Here is an 18,905-nt window from a genome sequence, read left to right on the forward strand (position 1 = left end):
ATTCCCCTTACTCTCTCTTGGGGTCACAATCTTTGACTCTGGAAGTCCTGACACTGTATTCCGCACAGGGCGTTTTGGGGCTCTGTTTTCAAATGCAGGTCTGGTGATGTATAATTCCCTAAATTCATCAGAGAAACAAAAGACTTCCCAACACGTTTTCAAATTCCTTGGGGGCGGGGTGGGGGGGGGAGAGCAGGGGGAAGGTTAGGCACAGAGCACCCAGGAAAGGCACAAATGAGCAGAGCGGTGTTAATTTTAGTACTTCTCTTGTGCACACCTTATGGCTTTCATGCACACGAAAATATGATGTAAAAACTATCCCTCCCCCCCAGGAAACAAAAATATACCTATCCCACCCAGCCCACTTTTTCGAAATATCAAGTTAAAAATCCCATAAAGTCTTCTGAGAGAATGCCAGCAATCAAACTGAAACTGTTAGGTAAATCCCTTTTGCCAAGGAGAAAATAGGAACATTTAAGAGAATTCTGCAAACCTGTTGTGCAAGGAGCCCAGAGGAATCCACAGGGGGTGAAAAAGATGCAAATGTGTTTGTACAGATCCTGTTCTAAAAAGTTTCAACAGCTCAACCGAGAGTGCAGCTCAATCTTCCACCTTGTGACTCTGTAACAAAACCCCAGAGCCCTGCGCTAGGCAGGTAGATGCGAGTGAAATTCCACAGCCTGAAAAAATAATCCAAGTAGATCAAAGGAAGAAATTTACTCCAATCTCAAAGCTGCCGGGCCGGATAGGCTTGAAAGTTAGTGTTTCAAAGACGTCTAAGAGTTTACGGAGAATCCAAAACCAGTTCTGCGTACTCCTTTCCAGACAAAAAGCCTCTTCTCCCCAAAGAGCCCGGAAAAATGAACGAATTTTAGGAGATGAAAAAAAAATGGCAGAGCAGTAAACTCATCGGCCACAACTCAAGCCAGGCAGATTGATGTCACTTTTCCAAGCATAAGAAATCCCAGGGAGATGTGATCCTGGTGACTCTGAAACATAGACTTGGAAGGGTCGGTAGGGCTTGTAGGAGCGCTTCCCTTCCAGAAAGGCAATTCGGGATCGACTCCCGGGAGAAGGAAGCCTGTGGTTTGTAGTTTTGTGTCCTTGCTCTCTGCCTCCCTCCCCTGGGACTCTCTGCCACTCTCTCTACCTGCTGACACAAAGTGAGGGTGGAGCGCTACGAACGGCCTCCTCCTTCCCCAACACACACACACACACACAGAGAAATACACACAGAGAAACACATACACACGGAGAGAGAAACACGTACACACCCACACTCATTCACTAGCTTCTGCAGCTCCTCTACTCCCTCTGTTGAGCCACAGCCAAATTGCATTTTGCAAAGGTCACCACTCGGCATAGATCTGATTAAGGAAGCTTCTACAAGTAAAGCAGGGTCACTCAAACTGATACCCAAGCAAAATCGGAACCAAATAGGGCCAAGCCGGTGGTATGAGGAAATGCGGGGAAAATAAAAAAGCAAAGGCCGAAGATAAAAGAATGGGACATGGGGTTTATCAACAGGAGCCAACATAGATTTTCAAGGCTTTCCGTGTTTTCACATCTCCGAATGGCACAAAGCCACAAGTAAAGTGACTCCCCAAGGTAGGGTTTATGGATTTGTCCTAGCCTTAGGTTTCCAGCCCTGGGAAGGGCTCTGCCTGTTCCATGCACGGCTTTTTCTTCAACTTTTAGTTATTTCGATTTTGGAGCTCCTACTGGAGCTTTCAGGTCAGGTTGATGTCAGCGGTCTGGAATTCCACTGTTATTCTCCTCCGATATCCCTGGAAGGTGACTAATACTCCAGGTCAGACGCCTGACCTCGATGAAAGGTTGCAAGCAGAAATCTGTGACTTCTGATGTGATGAACCTGGCCTAAGGGATAGTGAGAAGAGTGCGGATGACAGAACTGAAACATCCAGTGCTGCTATCACCTTGCTTTTAGCTAGAAGAGTTTCCTCACTTCTGAACTTTGGTCTAGCCACCAGCATGGTCATCATCAATAATTGGAACACTACTACACCTCTGACTAGAGCTGCTGAATTTGACTTTGGGGAGTAGGTTCTCTATTTTTCCAGTTTGCTAGAGAGCCCATCTTTGACGACATTTGTCAGGTGCTTAGTATTTGCCAGGTACTGCACCAAGTGCTGGGATAGAAAACAAGTAGATCAGGTCAGACACAGTCCCTGTCCCCACATGGGGCTCTCAGTCTAAGCTAGAGGGAGAACAAGTATTGAATCCCCATTTTCAGTTGACGATACCGAGAAGTAAAGTCACTTGACCCAGGTCACACAATGAACAAGTGGCAGAGCCAGGATTAAAACCCAGGCCCTCTGACCCCCAGGCCCGTACTCCTTTCTACTAGGTTTGGTTGGGAGCCAGACCCTGCCATTTCATCTTTAAAGTTTCACAGTTTCTTTTTCAAAAGTATGATCGATAAGCCTGCTTGGACAACTGTTTCTCTGGATCTCTACAGAGAATGACCGACAGGCTTTTAATGAGACATTTTAGGTAAAGGGCCCTTGACTTTTTTCCTCTGGGCTCTCTAGTGTACTCTACCATCAACCTTGAGGACCCAGTGAACAACTGAATTGGTCTTTTCCTAAATGACACGCAGCATCCCATCTTTTAGGAGGGGATTTTAACTGGTTAGGGTTTGGGTTTTTTTTTAATGTCACATTCAACATGATGTGTATGGCTATAATTCATCCAGAGTGTTAATAAGCATATCTGACCCCTATCACTAGATACAACCGGGGCAAAATACAGTCTAACCAATAGTCAGGCTCATACAGAGTCTACCCACTCCAACTTCTAACCCCCCAAAAGTAGAAGGGCCGAAAAAAATAGGGAGGTATCTCATTCCATGATGAAAGCTAAGATACACACTTGGGTGGGCCAAGAAAAAAATTAATCACATATGATGGTCCTCCCCTGAGAAAACCCTTCAAACAATCTCCAAGCCTCAAGACTCTTAACCAGAGGATCCCAGTTATTCTAAAATGTCACTGTCAAGCGGGGCACAGAGAAAAATACCCCAAACCGGAGGGTTGAAGAGGTCGATTCATCAGTATTCTAAAATGCTCTTGTATGCTCCAGTTAGCTGTGGCTGCTCCAATTAGTCACCGCTGTAAGGTGGATTGATGTCGCCAGCTAAAGCCTTATAGCAGTCTGCAGGGGCAGGTAAGAGATACCCTGCAGGAAGTCAACTGGAAATTGATAAAGGCACTATGGTAAATCCAAATTAGTGATAAGGACTTCAAATCTGTTCCGGTACAGTTAAGAGGCTGTCGACCAGATTTATTGAAACTAAGCACTTTCAAAATCAACATGCATTTCCCTTTATCAGAATCACTTCTGTGCACACAGTCTTCTAATTTTCCAACGATACCAACAAATGAGCGCCAAGGGCACACGACAATAAGACAGCATGACCAAGTATCTAGTTGGAACACTCACTTTATTTTTGATCGACTGAAATACATCAATGCTTGAGGGGCTGAAAGATTGGGTGCTGGTCAAATGCTGTTAGCATAGGTAGTGCAGTACTGGCTAATTCAGGCAAGAGAGGGTTTTTATCATGTTGCCTTGTGGCCTGGGTTGATAAAAGAGAGTTTTAGCTGCTAAGTACAGTGGAATGTGGATATGGCAGGAGATCCAGCTCCTTAGCCTTTATGCTATTCATATATAAAATATCTGGGAAAGCTGATAATAGCATTTCCTTAATTAGGCCTTAAAACCACCAAACCGAAATCCCTGCCAAGGCTCCTGCTTGGCTCATGTTCTAAAAAGACATGGCCTTTTTCAAGGTCAATGGGACTTTAAGGAAAAAAAAAAAGCAGATTATGGAAGGGCATACCACCTTTACTGAATGTCACCTTCCCAAATGGTGTCAGAAAAGAAAGTCCCTTTATTTGCCAACAGTGTCTTCACATAGCCTACCTAACACAAAATCTTGGCACTTCATTCCTCCTTTGGTACTTGCTCAAAGAGGCAACTCCCCATCCTAGTGATACCTTGGACGTCAATCACAGATCAGGCAAGGTCACCCTGCAAAACCTGGTTTCACATCTTGAACTGGCAGAGTTTACTGCACAGTCACACAAAACTCACCACTCTCCTGAAAGTTCTGACACTGGAATAGCTCTACTCCATCCCAGACTAGAGCAAATATAATGGGATCTTGGAAAGGAATTCACACCACACACTCCCCAGGCAGAAGATTCCCATTGTGTCATTTAGTGCCTTCTCTTTTGAATCACAATAGTCAAGTGTTTCTGAGATTTTTTTATTGAGTTTCTAAGGCAGAATCTGAGGAGGCAAGATTATCCTTTTTCAAAGAGATCTGGAATCTGACAACTTCTTAGAGTCAATGGATGAGGACAAAAAAATTAAAATAAATAATCATTTTTAAAATGACAAAGGATTTGTCAAGACCCCGTGCTGAACCTCAAGATGAGCCCCATATTCCAACTATTCCAACTTGGAACCTGGGAGGGAATTTCCTATGAAGTTCTTATCTCTGTCATCCTAACTCCCAGACTTTTCTCAGAAAAAAACTAAAACCAGATGTAAACTATAGAAAGGGTAGGACATAGCGATCTTATGAATTACTGCTAATATGATTCTTCATTTACTCAAAGTTCTGAGTATTCATTAGAGGTGATTTTTTTACTCTTTCTATACATAAAAATCTGAATAAGCAGTCACAAATTATTTTTAAGTTATATCTCTTACTGCCATTCTACTCGAGCATTGTACAGTCTTCCGTTTGAAGACAAATATTATACCTACAACCTTTCATCCTTCTACCTTTCAACATTAGTACAAACAGTTTCTAAAACTTAAATCTATCAACATTCATAGATACAGTAAAAACATTAAACAAGTTACCTTTCCTTGGAAAGGACTTCAACTAAGTAGTTCGCTGAGGAAACCATTTTTCTTATCACTGACGATACTGAATTACTAAAATCAAAGCAAAATGTGAAAATGGAAGCACACAACCACCAATGTAAAAGAACCGGCAGCTAGGAAGTGTGATGGATGGATCGGGCCAGACTTCTTGACACAGAATGCTGGGTTCGGAAGTAAGAGCGCTTGCTGGTCAATCGCTTAGAAAATATGCTCTTCCTCCCGAGTCCCTGACCCATTCTGGCCTTGAAATCTTATGACCCTCCATGCCTTTGTTACTCGCACAGATCCTCTTTAAAGGGCGACACTGAACTCCCCACAGCTGGGGTTGTGCTGACTACAATTTAGAGTCAACTGGGACAGGAAGAAGGGAAGGACACCAAAAACTAAATTGTTCCCCAGTACCCAGATTTTGTAGCAGATTTTACAATCTGCCTGTTTACAGAGAGCCAGGTTTTCCCATTTCTAAGGGATCTGGGCAGCTTAACGACTTGGCGGCTCTAGGCTACCGTAGCTGGTCAAACAAAAGAATTTAAAGCAAACAGGTGTAGCCAATATCAAACTGACCAATTCTCCATAAAACTTACATTGAACAACAACAAAAACAGAAACTTTTTTTTTAACATAACTGAATAACCCAACTGAGTGCCAGGTGCGACCAGCCTGACTCCAGAAAACTGACTGGCAGCTAGTACGCACACAGCATCATCCGTTCCTCACTCTTTTAATTCCTCCTCCTCTGGAAAGTGCTCTTGGTTGCAGGCCACGTCCACAAGCAGATGGAGATCTAGAAAGAAAAGAGCAGGATTTTACTCACTCTTTGCTCTTCAGGAGGCTCTGAGCAAACGCTTGTCAGACTCCAACCCTCAGGACTGAAGCCCATTTTTTCCTGAGGAGACTGGCCAAGAAACTTGGGTTTTAGACCTTTGTTTTTCTATCAGAGGGCTGCCGAGTTAAAAAAAAATCCGTTACTCTCTATTAACTTCATTCCATTACCAATACTGGCTGTCAAAAGTAGTATCGCCACATCCGATGGCCCATCTCAGGGGTGAGCCTCTGAATTTGAAGGGCCTGGGGGCTCCTCAGCCTTGGGTGGCCACAGCTTTTTCACCTCAGTTGCCTTCTTATAAGTAAGAAGGGGTAAAATAAATCAATAACAGGGTCAAAATGAGTAGGTGCCCACACAAGCAAAATTCATTTCTTTGACATAGTAGGGAGAGGAGGGGTGTGTCTAAGTCCGGGGTGGGGGTGGGAGCGTGAAAATACCTCAGAAGAGAGAATCTGGATTTTTTTTTGTAGAGGTAGTAGAAAGGGAGAATGGGGCAAGGAGCAAGGCAAAATCAAAGCCTAGTTGCCACCTGGCCAGCATAGGAGGTGCCAGGAAACAAACAGGCTGCGGGACCTGGCGGAAACGTTGTGAAAAGGTGGCAGCGGGATCTTCTCAGACCAGGAACTGGTCTGTAGCCTCATAAGGGCAATCATGAGCGATGGCATCAAAGCTGGAATGTTGTAGGGGAAGCTCCTCCTGAGAAGTATGGGCAGAAACTGAGCAGAGATTGGCAGTCATGGGCATCAGCTCCACCATGAGCCCCCAAACAGCCTTCTAGAGTTGGTCTTACCAGAAGTCAAAGGAACAATTTGGGTGGTGACTCATTTTTAGTAGTGCCTTCTGAGTTTCAGTCAGTCAGTCAATGGCATTTATGGAGTGATTCCTGTGTGCAGAGCACTGTAATAAGTGCTTGTGAGAGCGCTTTGGTATACACGTTCTCTGCCCACAATGAGCTTACAGTCTCTCTTAACAACCCTTGGGGTCGACAAAAGGAATGGAGCAATTGCAGGACCACTTTAGTTCATTTGAGACTGAAATGTAGGGACTTTCTGACATTGTGGATCCAGACTGTTCTAGGATGAGTATGTTCTCTCAGAAAGCACATTAGTCGACAGAAAAGGCACTGATTTTGCTTAAAGAGGAATTCTGTTTCCATCTTTGCCAGAAATGTAGGGTGTCGTCTGGATCATCACGATATCTGTGGTGAAATTTGGCAAAATTAAACCTGCGCTCATTCATCCTGTCAGCTGCAGCCTATGTGGATGATAAAGAATAATACAGCACCTGCAGCGGGGGAATGACAGTCTTAAAATAAAACTGATAAATAGTAGTTGTGGTAACCATGGCATTTCGCATTTATAGAATACGCTTCTTCGAGAAGCTCAGAGTGCCCTGTTGGCATATCTAGCTAATCCTCACCGTACTCCTGGGAAGCAGAAAGGGCTTTGGGAGGAAAGATTGGAGAGCTACAAAGTCTAAAATGCAAAGATAAAAAACTTTATACTTTATAAAAAACTCTGGAGAAGCAGCGTGGCTTAGTGGAAAGAACACGGGCTTGGGAGTCAGAGGTTGTGGGTTCTAATCCCGGCTCCGCCACTTGTCCGCTGTGTGACCTTGGGCAAGTCACTTAACTTCTCCGTGCCTCAGTTACCTCATCTGCAAAATGGGGATTAAAAGTGTGAGCCCACAAGGGACAACCTGATTACCTTGTATCTACCCCAGCACTTAGAACAGAGCTTGGCACATAGTAAGTGCTTAACAAATACCATAATTATTATTATTCTAATCCCAGCTCTGCCACTTATCAGCTATGTGACTTTGGGCAAGTTACTTAACTTCTCGGTGCCTCAGTTACCTCATCTATTAAATGGGGATTAAGACTGAGCATCCCATGAAGGGCAACCTGAAAATCTTCTATCTACCCCAGTTGTTAGAACAGTGCTTGGCACACAGTAAGCGCTTAACAAATACCATCATTATTATTATTATTTACTCTTCCTCATGTTGGGATGAGAATTGATGGCCATCCTCTATCTCTGTCTCTTCCTTTCGCTAGGATTAGCGATATTGTGATGCCACATACTGAAGAAACAGAAGAACTGTGAGGCCTAATAGAAGGAACACGGGCCTGGGAGCCAGAGGACCTGGGTTCTAATCCCGGCTCCGCCGCATGTCTTTGTGACCTTGGACAAGTCACTTCACTTCTCTGCAAAATGGGCATTAAGACTGAGAGCCCTGTGTGGGACAGGTGTGTCCAACCTGATTATCTGTATCGACCCCAGTGCCTAATACATTGCCTGGCACATAGTAAGTGCTTAACAAACACCATCAAAAAAAAAAAAAAGTGATCAATAGGCCCACCCTCTTCCATGGAAGACATTCAGCAATATAAATAAGTCCTTCTGGGACCTGGCTCTGGAGGTAGGAGATAAGAAGGAATGCTTAACAAAGGCATGAGGGCAAAAGCAGAGCTCCTGAAAGAAGATGGGTCTGAGTCTGGGAGCAACAGACCTTCTTAAACAACTCCAGTGGTTGCCTATCAACCTCCGCTCCAAACAAAAACTCCTCACTCTAGGCTTCAAGGCTCTCCATCACCTTGCCCCTTCCTACCTCTCCTCCCTTCTCTCTTTCTACCGCCCACCCCGCACACTCCGCTCCTCTGCCGCCCACCTCCTCACGTCCCTCGGTCTCGCCTACCCCGCCGTCGACCCCTGGGCCAGGTCCTCCCGCGGTCCTGGAACGCCCTCCCTCCTCACCTCCGCCAAACTGATTCTCTTTCCCTCTTCAAAACCCTACTTAAAACTCACCTCCTCCAAGAGGCCTTCCCAGACTGAGCTCCTCTTCTCCCTTTACACCCTCTGCCACCCCCCCTTTACCTCTCCGCAGCTAAACCCTCTTTTTCCCCTTTTCCCTCTGCTCCTCCACCTCTCCCTTCCCATCCCCACAGCACTGTACTCGTCTGCTCAACTGTATATATTTTCATTACCCTATTTATTTTGTTAATGAAATGTACATCGCCTCGATTCTATTTAGTTGCCATTGTTTTTACGAGATGTTCTTCCCCTTGACTCTATTTATTGCCATTGTTCTTGCCTGTCCATCTCCCCCGATTAGACTGTAAGCCCGTCAAACGGCAGGGACTGTCTCTATCTGTTGCCGACTTGTTCATCCCAAGTGCTTAGTACAGTGCTCTGCACATAGTAAGCGCTCAATAAATACTATTGAATGAATGAACCTAACCACCTTCCCTGGCCGGACCTCAGAATTGTCTTCTAGTACTTGTCCCCCAGTAACCCAGAAAGTGGCAGACCAGAAAGCCATCTGTTTTATCCTTTTGGCTTGGTGTGAACTCCCGAGGAAAAAGAAGCTGCTTGTTTGGAAGTGAGGAAGCACAAAAAGGTTCATAAATAGCAAAGCAAACAGAGTTTGGAACAACCAGTTGTTTCAGTGTGTTAATGTCACTTTACTCCAACAGGAAACTTAGTTGTGGAACTCGACATGGACCAGAAGTCTGTCTGCAACACAGTGGCTGTGTTGGCTGGGGAGGGGAAAGGCCCCAAGGTCTTTAAGAACTCTACAGCAATGGTTTTTGGAGTGCTAAACTGGGTTGATGGCACTCCGGCATGCCTTTCTTTAAGGGAGGGAAGTGGGCTTGAGTTTATCCTTTAAATAGTCTGCATTCCTCACTTGGGATGCAAAGGAAAAAAACAACAAAAAAAAAGTGGTATGCAGCAGTGTTTCTTTTATCAAGATTGGGAAGTAGCATTGCCTACTGGAAAGAGCACAGCCCTGGGAGTCAAAGGACCTGGGTTCTAATCCCAAGTATGCAACCGGTCTGCTGTGTGACCTTGGGTAAGTCACTTAAGTTCTCTGTGCCTCAGTTTCCGCATCTGTAAAATGGGGATTAAATCCTATTCCCTCCTACTTAGACTGTGACCCCTGGGTGGGACAGAGACTGTGTCCAACCTGATTATCTCATATCCACCCTAGTGCTTTGAACAGTGTTTGACATGTAGTAAGCACTTAGCAAGTATTATTATTATTATTGTGATTATTATTAAGACAGGATTTGAACTTGGGTCAACTCCAGGTTGGTGGAAACCCCATAACAGAACTGAAGTGGTTTGAATAAACCCTAATTTGATTATCTACTTGGATCCAAAACCTTGTTCCATTAAACATAGGTGGTGACTAAATGCCTCTGGTCTAAGCATTCTAAACACTGATCACGCCTGCCTATCAGGGATGGGAAACTCTAGCGGTCACCATATTCTGGTTCTAGTCAAATGGCCCAATCAACTAGAACCCCTTCAGTGAAAAAAAGGTCAAGAAGAGGTTGACCGCAAACCACAAACTGCAAATCACCACCTGGCGCCAAGATCCACTTAAGAGCAACCTACGCTCGACAAGGTATCGAGCAGCATCAGGAAGCAAAAACGGGCAACTTTAGCAACCCAATACTCTGATGTGGAAGGCACTCCTTGGGGCTTGTCCCAGACTCTGCAAAGAAGTTTAAGTCACTGGACTAGGCTTCTTAGTCACTGACCATCAGGACCCCTGGGACATAAAGCCCCCAGACTCAGTGAAGTTCAAAGTATAAATGACTGGACCGTGGGTCCAAGTGATCTGAAGGTGGCTTTCTCTCTGAGCACCCACCCCTCAGTGCAGACAGCCACTCTGGCCATTCGTTGGCTGGGAGGATTATGACAGTGAAAGGCATGTTCCTTGAACAAGAGGATATAAACGATGTGGCCACATTCCGGTGGTTCTGTCCAAAGTCTCAATACCAAGAACACACTTCATCATGAACGTCAATGGCTGACGTCAAAAAGAAATGATGGGAACTCTTAGTAGGGAAAGTGAAGAAAAGAATGACCTTTGCCAAGAGGTGCTGGGCCCAAACCCCCATAGTCAGACAGCAAAATAGTCGTGGCACATGACTAGGCAAATAACTGCCACGGGCCTGAAAAATCAAGCATAATTAGCAATTATTTTTGCAGGAAAATAAACCAAATGTTTTCCAAACACATGGAGAGGAAATATATGGAGACAGTATAAAAATAGTGTCCCTATATTTGCCGAAGAACAGAAATAAGATAACAACTAGTAATCCACTTCCTTTCCTTTAGATTGTGAGGCCCACGAAGGGACAGGGACCGTATCTAATTCTCATCTGTGTATTCATTCATTCAATCAATTGTATTTATTGAGCGCCTACTGTGTGCAGAGCACTGTACTAAGTGGTTGGAAAGTACAATTCAGCAACAGATAGAGACAATCCCTACCCAACAATCTAGAAGGGGGAGACGGACAACAAAACAAAACAAGTAAACTGGCATCACTACCAACAAAATAGCTGAATAGAATCATAGATAAATGCACATCATTAATAAATAAATAGAGTAATAAATATGTACAAATATATACAAATGCTGTGGGGAGGGGAAGGGGGTAGAGCAGAGGGAGGGAGTGGGGGAATGGGGAGGGGAGGAGGAACAGAGGGAAAGGGAAAGCTCAGTCTGGGAAGGCCTCCTGGAGGAGATGAGCTCTCAGTAGGGCTTTGAAGAGGGGAAGAGAGTTAGTTGGCATAAGTGAGGAGGGAGGGCATTCCAGGTCAGAGGTGGGACGTGGGCCAGGGGTCGATGGCGGGACAGGTGGGAACGAGGCCCAGTGAGGAGGTGAGCGGCACCAGAGGAGCGGAGTGTGTGGGCTGGGCTATAGGAGGAGAGAAGGGAGGTGAGGTAGGAGGGGGCCAGGTGATGGAGAGCTTTGAAGCCAAGAGTGAGGAGTTTTTGCTTCATGCGAAAGTTGATAGGCAACCACTGGAGATTTTTGAGGAGGGGAGTGCTCATGCCCACAGCATTCTGCAGAAAGATAATCCGGGCAGCAGAACGAAGTATAGGCTGAAGCGGGGAGAGACAGGAGGATGGGAGATCAAACTACCCCTTGGGCCTGGGAGTCGGAAAGACCTGGGCTCAAATCCCAGCTCTGCCACTTGTCCGCTATGTAAGTCACTTCACTTCTCTGTGCATCTGTTACCTCCTCTGTAAAATGGGAATTGAGACTGTGAGCCCCATGTGGGACATGGACTGCGTCCAACCTCATTAGCATATATCTACCCCAGCCTGGTACCTAGAAAGTGCTTAACAAATACCATAGGAGGAAAAAAAAAATTCTACTCAGGACCACGACCCAAAAGGCCTGAGCCAAATATAATGTAATGGATCCCTACCACGTTCCAAATTTTCCTTCATCCCAGTATCGTTAGGTCATTTTTTGAAGACCACAGTACCTACAGTGGGGCAACCAGAGAGTGGGCACTGGTGTCCGGCCCCTCCTCCCTGCTCTTAACCCACCGCCATGCCCCTCACAGACCCTTCTGGAAAACAGTGGGGTTGGGAAGGGACTCATAGAACTGTTTCTTCTACCTTGGCGCCACTCTACTTTGCTGCCAATGTCTTACCTTTCCCACAGAAGCAGCAGTGGGCCCTGGGCGACTGCCCAAACTGCCTAATGATCAAGCAACCCAAACTCCAATAATGCAGAGACTTTGTGGTGTGGAAGTTTTTCCTAATGCCTACACTGCATTTTTAAATATTTTCCCCTCTCAATCTATCCTCTTTGAAGATAGATCAGACCTATCTCAATCCACACAATATTCTCTAAACTGCTTGAAGTAGTTAGGCCCCCCCTCTTCACCCTGGCTTTCTCTGGGCTAGATAACCCCCATTCCTTTCACCTCTTTCTAGAGATCCTATTTTCTCGAACTTTTAATTCACTAGATGTAGACTGGGGAGAGTAGTCCAACTGTCTCCAACTGAAGTGTTTGGAAAAATAACTGATAAATTCCGAGCGAAAAAAAAAGCCATGGTGAAAGGAGCTGTAGAAGGCTGCAGGATAAACAAAGTGAACTGAAGGCCCACCCAGAAGGAAGCCCCTTTCCTTCTTTAATCCGCTTCTTGATTGCTTTGCCCCTGAGTTGTAGACAGTGGCAAACTCTGAAAAGGAAAAACAAAACAAAACAGAAAGAAAGCACCTTACCAGGTGACTTGCCTTTCTGTGAACTGCTCCTTCGCTCTCTGTATCTGACTGGAGTGGAAGAAATGGTGTCTTTGGTAGGTTTGCTAGCAGATCCAACATCTGCAATGAGGAAGCCAACCTCTGAAGACATGATGTTCTCAGGTGGATTGGTTTGGCACTTGAAACTGGCATCCACCTAAAAAAAAAAATCCTCATTACTCTAGACTGGAAGCTTGTTATGGGCAAGGAACGTATCCGCTAATTCTGTTGTACTGTAGTCTCCCAAGTGCTTAGTACAGTGCTCAGAACTTAGTAAGCGCTCAATAAATGCCATTGATTGATTGACTGATTGAGCTGGCCCTTCACCTCTGTGTCTGCATTAGGTACCAAAGATCTATGTCAGCCCCACATCTTTCCTCAAGGGAATATCTATTGCAGGGGCATGATCCATCAGATGTGCTTGAATAGTTCCTCCTCTTCATTAGAGCACGCAGCTTCCATTGTGCTGAAAAAAACTGAATACTGGCATAGTAAGAAGTACCTTTCCCCAAATAATGAAAAAACAACAACAAGCAAATCATCGGTTTAAGATCAACGAGATTGCCTCTGGGGCTAATCTGTACCCTTGGCAAGCAAAATTGTTAGTTTTAGATGCCCATTTTTTAAACCTGCACTGTTTCTTTACAAATTTATCTTAAAGGCTAAATTATGTCATGAAATCACTCCACAAGAGGAACATTTTCCTGCCCAAAAAGATAAAAGAAAGGTGGATTTGTGTTGATTTTTCCACTGACATACCTCAGGAGTTGAATATTCAAAAAGCCTGTTACTGAAATAACTTCAGCTCTGCAGGAATGCAGTTCTTAAACATGAAATCTGAAGCTTCAGGGAGGGGATAGGAAGGACAAAAGGCAGTCAGATATGTTGGGGCCTTTTTTCAATGACATACTTGAAGTAGTAAGCATATCTATCACAGGAAGGAATCCACAGGTCTTACTCCCAGGCCTCCCTGTCAGAATACAGTTTGAAAATTCTCCAAATACCGAATTTTCTGGAGCTCAAAGCCCAAGAGTACCATCTTGAAAGGGGAGTGGAATCAAGAGACACTGGAGTTAAAAACTGGCAAGCAATGAAAAGAAACAATTGCCAAATGGTTCTCTTGGGGATCACCAACAGGCCATGCTGACTAGTTCCCGAGAACCATCAGGTCAGGCTAAAATGAATCAAACAGCATGAAGTTACTTGCAACCCTAGCTCACAGGATACGTGTTCATTCTTCATTCAGATAGATTCCCATCGAGGGGCTGGTTTTACCAACCTGAGCAACCTGGGTTGCAGAGTTTGACTCTCTGCAAGTAGGGCAGTTATCCTCCTCTTCAGGAACCAAAAACCATTCGCCATTCCTCCAGTTTCTAATTACTTTCTTCAGTGAAGAGGGATGTAACAAAAGCACCCAAAAGCTGCAATTTACCCCACCTGTTTCCTCTACGTGATGAGGATGGTTGGAAGGTCTGGGGATTCACAGAAATGAATGCATTTGCAGGGAACATTCCATGCAAATCACTTCCGCTTTCGACTTTTCTGATAAAAATTCCAAAGGGCAAGACTTCCGAGTAACAGAGGTGTTTCGTGAGGCGCCCAAAACTTAAGTGAGTTCCCCACCTAATTTGGATGTAGTAGAATCCTAGATAAACCCAGTCATAAGCCGAAACAATGATAGGATATACCTATAATCCAACCCATGGTAAATTATGCCTTGAATTTGTCAAGCAATTATTCTTCCAAAGACTTTGGCAACGATATCTCCTCACAACGTCCCTTTTGATGTAAAAGGGAGACAGGTACTCCATTTTAGCTCCATTTTACAAATGAGGAAATCGAGGCACAGAGAGCATCTTGTCCCCGACCACAAAGCAGACCAGGGGCAGACAAGATTTGGGACTATGACTAGGCTCCTGCCCGTCAGACCTGCGCTCTTTCCTCTAGGCCATATCAAGTCGCCCCAGGGGGAACATCATACTAGGCACATGATAACAGAGCCATTCTCTATGTGGGGAAAGCCTTGGTGAACTCTCCCCGGAGGTAAGTGCTACTCGGTGAGAACAAGTCGGGGGATGCCCGCACCTGCCTCTTGATTCTCCTTGTGGAAGCAGAGCAGAGGCTGGAGGAAGTGATCGCCTCGACTAAAGACCCCGCCGAATGGAACTGGGGAACTAGTCTGCCTTCTCGGCAGCACTTCACGGGCTGGGATTCATCTGACGGAAGGTCGAATCGGCTCTGAAGATTCCAATTAAAATCAGGGCCTCCGTGTGACAAAGAGCCCCTGGTGTGGGGCCCTGCGCCGCCGTGGGATTTAACATCTTACCTGGTGTGCGCCGAAGGAGAGCCCCTCCTGGATGAACATTACAGAAGATGGAGACTGGTGATGGCTCAGTGGCTCCTTCAGCTTTATGTGAGCTTGTTGGAGAGATGCAGGTTCCGCAGGCTGAGCAGGGTGGATAGTATAGATATACTCAGATGACTGTGGAAGAGAACAGGTAATGGCTTTATCGGTTCCGACAACAAAGGATGTTATATCTGAGCTTACTGGTGTAAGAGGCTCCAGCTGGCTGGCCTGGCACGAAGTCCCGTTGCTGTTGCTACTGCTGCTGGAGTTGGTCAGAATATGCGGGCCTCGGTTAGGCTGGGAGGCAGGGCCCTGAATCTCCACGGGCTCCACCTTCACCATCTCCAGTTTGGGGGATGAATGCAGCTCGTCGACAATCTGAAAGACCGCTTCCAGATTTACTTCTGTCTTTTTATTTTCATCAGTGGCACTGCAAGACCAGTTAGTGGGCAGAAATTCCACCGGGTAGGAGGACTGCAGCGGAGGACTCTGGGGAAATAAGAAATGGTGGCCTGTGATGAGGACACTGGGTAAAAGAAATGTGCCCCAGAAGCAAAGCTGCACAGAGATAAATTATTGTTATGATTATGGTCTTTGTTAAGCGCTTACTACGTGCCAAGCAGTGTTCTAAGCGCTGGGGGAGATACAAGGCAATCAGGTTGTCCCACGTGGGGCTCACAATCTCAATCACCATTTTACAGATGAGGGAACTGAGGCACAGAGAAGTGAAATGACTTCCCCAAGGTCACACAGCAGACAAGCGGCAGAGCCAGGATTAGAATCCACGGCCTCTGACTCCTGAGCCCGGGCTCTTGCAACTAGGCCGTGCTGCTTCTCTAAAGACAAAGTTAATGAACATAAACCCAGGAGCCCTGGGAAGATGGGATGCCAGAACTTTGTGGGATTTTTTAATGGCACTTCCTAAATGCTTACTATGTGCCAGGCACTGTACTAAGGATAGTACTTAGGCTAGTCCTCTGCTGTGAGTCCTAGGTGCGCCTTTTTTTCATGGTATTTAGTAAGTGCTTAATATGTGCCAACCCCTGGATTAAGCACTGGGGTAGATATGAGCTAATCAGGTTGGACAAAGTCCACGTCCCACATGGGGCTCACAGTCTTAACCCCCATTTTACAGATGAGGTAACTGAGGCCCAGAGCAATAAAGTCATTTACCCAGGGTTACACAGCAGACAAGTGGCAGAGCCAGGATTAAAACCCGGGTCCTTCCGATTTACGTAGCCACGGCTGGAAATGACCAGTCTAAGAGCATGTTTTGGTAGTGGTTAATCCCAGATAACTGTGTGAGACACATGGAGAGGAGATTTCTCAGACCCCATACCTGTAGCCCTGCCAAACGGGACATGTTTTTAACTTCTTTGGCCAGTCGGGGAGTGGTTGCATTTTGTCCTAATAAGTCTCCTAGTAGATGAAATGAACGGCACTTTGGAAAATGGCCCTGTCCTTAGATTTTGAACTGCTGCAGTGAAATACCAAGTAGGCATGAGGGTGATGATGGAAATCATCTGTTGGTGCCAAAAGGCTTACAAAGAATGTGCCGATGACTAAGGTAGGTTCTGCTGCCAAGTAGCATCAGTCCCAGCCAGAGGTACCAACATCCCACCCACAACTTACTGCAGGGACAGCACTTGGAATGATCTCTCTGGCCAGGTATGGGGAGATTCCTAACAAAGATCAATGTGCTCGTCCCAGGGAACCCCAGCCTCGGTTCCTGTGTCCTCTCGTAGAGTGGAGGAGTGTTGTTCTCAACTTTGGAGAGAAAAATGAAAGGAACTCTATAACAGACTGGTTCACTCACATCCAAGCCTTCCAGAATAGGGCATTACTCTGTTGATGTCCGGAAGCCGGAAGTGGCCACGAGGAAGTGTCCTCGGGAGACGCCCCTCTCGCCATCATAATAATAATAATAATAATGTTGGTATTTGTTAAGCGCTTACTATGTGCCGAGCACTGTTCTAAGCGCTGGGGTAGACATAGGGGAATCAGGTTGTCCCACGTGGGGCTCACAGTCTTAATCCCCATTTTACAAATGAGGGAACTGAGGCACGAAGAAGTTAAGTGACTTGCCCACAGTCACACAGCCGACAAGTGGCAGAGCTGGGATTCGAACTCATGAGCCCTGACTCCAAAGCCCGTGCTCTTTCCACTGAGCCACGCTGCTTCTCCGTGATGCTACCCACCGTCAGGGCTCCTGGCCCTGCCCTTCCCAGGAGTGGACAGGGAGGGGGAAGGCTGACAGTGATCTGAGCCTCTAGCCAGTGGTACCGGGCTCCTCGGGGAGGGGATTTGGGAATGGGGGGACTCCACATCCTCAGGCCCACCACCATCCTGTCGGCCACCAGTGTGGTGCCACACCTCCTCCTCCATTGCTGAGACGGTTGAGTTGGTTGAGTCTAAAGATGGCCCTGCCGTCAATCATCAGGGCCCCGAAGACTCCTCCTGGCAGCAGTAATGAACTTTTTGTTGTTTTTCAGGTTGAATTTCCTCTACTGGTTGTTTTCCCCCCCGTGTGGCTGTCCTCCCTTCACCTTCTAGGCAGTGAGACCCCTGATTGATTCATGGCTGAATCAATCTTCTTGAATTTCTCCCCAGAGCATAATACACTGAAAGGATTTAATACATAGCGTGTATTTGAGCCTATTTTGACCCTCATTTGGGCCTCATTTTGAGTGTCTTTTATGTATCTGTGTGTGTTCTAATGTTTCGTCACTCCTGACGTGTGTCTTCAATCCCTCTCCCCATTTACACTCTGTGATTGTGAGCCCCCCAAGGAACAAGCACAGTGTCTAATTCCCACCTATGTATATTCTGCCAGAGCTTACTATGGGGCTCTGCATGTGGAAAGGAATTAATAAATACTGCTATTACTTCTACTGTTATCATTACTTCTACTATCATCTTGTCCTTGAAAGAATAGCATTAGTTTTTAACGAGTACTCAGTGCAATGCACTGGACGAACTGCTTGAGAAGTAAGAAACAATCCCTGCTCTCAAGAAGCTCCCACTCTAAAGGATGAGATGAAAATCAAGATCTGCTACTCTCTATACTTTCAGCACAGGGCTCAGGACTTGGTTGAGCCTCTGAGAAATGTTAAATAGCAGTTTGGGGGATAAAGTTAAAAATAAACTAATACATTTTGTTTCTCGGTATTTACTACATCATTTCTGCCTTTGTCCCCTTCCTACTTTGAGAACAGAGGTACTTCTAACATCCCTGACTAAAGATGAACCACTCTCATTCTTCAGCGTGAGCTGTTTTTAAGTTAATTTTCCAGGCATTTGGATTAATGCACCAAAAAGCTGAGGGGGCTGGTGACAAATGTAAAAATGGATCCGTGGTTTTACATGGACTAAAATTTCACTTATGCATATTTACAAGCTCAAAACACTTCTACTTAGAAATTCCATCCTTTACTAACCCTGCCCAGAAAGCACAGAGCATCTCCGTGATCTCAGAGCACTCACCTGAAAATAACTGCAGTGTGCATAGGACGAGGCAGTGGGACTAACACAACTACTGAGAGCATCCACGTGGGTGGATGGAGAGCAACACTGAAGTACAGCTGGAACGGATCAAACACAGAAAAGTCACCAATTACAATAAAATCTCAACTCTATATAGGTTACTCCCTTCCCATATTAGAGACACTGAACCAGTCGACTTTAATTTATTTCTATGACATTTAGTATATATTTCTTGCTGCAAACATACTGACTATAGGGTAACCGTCACAC

The 18,905-nt window shown here is 45.6% G+C and overlaps 2 protein-coding genes across 2 annotated transcripts in view; both read right to left on the minus strand.

Annotated features, from left to right (window-relative positions):
- Positions 1–1,138, minus strand: part of RNF43 (ring finger protein 43) — a 73,411-nt gene extending 72,273 nt beyond the window's left edge. Inside the window, exon 1 of the mRNA XM_029082697.2 lies at positions 494–1,138. The gene's annotated coding sequence lies outside the window, so the exon portion shown is untranslated. The remainder of the gene's footprint in view (positions 1–493) is intronic.
- A 2,306-nt stretch (positions 1,139–3,444) lies between these two features.
- Positions 3,445–18,905, minus strand: part of HSF5 (heat shock transcription factor 5) — a 34,538-nt gene continuing 19,077 nt past the window's right edge. The window contains 4 exon segments of the mRNA XM_029081596.2: positions 3,445–5,704; positions 12,788–12,962; positions 15,132–15,641; positions 18,636–18,733. Coding sequence (XP_028937429.1) covers positions 5,634–5,704; positions 12,788–12,962; positions 15,132–15,641; positions 18,636–18,733 — 854 coding nt within the window. The 3' untranslated portion in view covers positions 3,445–5,633.

Source organism: Ornithorhynchus anatinus, chromosome 17 (assembly GCF_004115215.2).
Source record: "Ornithorhynchus anatinus isolate Pmale09 chromosome 17, mOrnAna1.pri.v4, whole genome shotgun sequence".
In the NCBI taxonomy this organism is placed as follows: Eukaryota; Metazoa; Chordata; class Mammalia; order Monotremata; family Ornithorhynchidae; genus Ornithorhynchus; species Ornithorhynchus anatinus.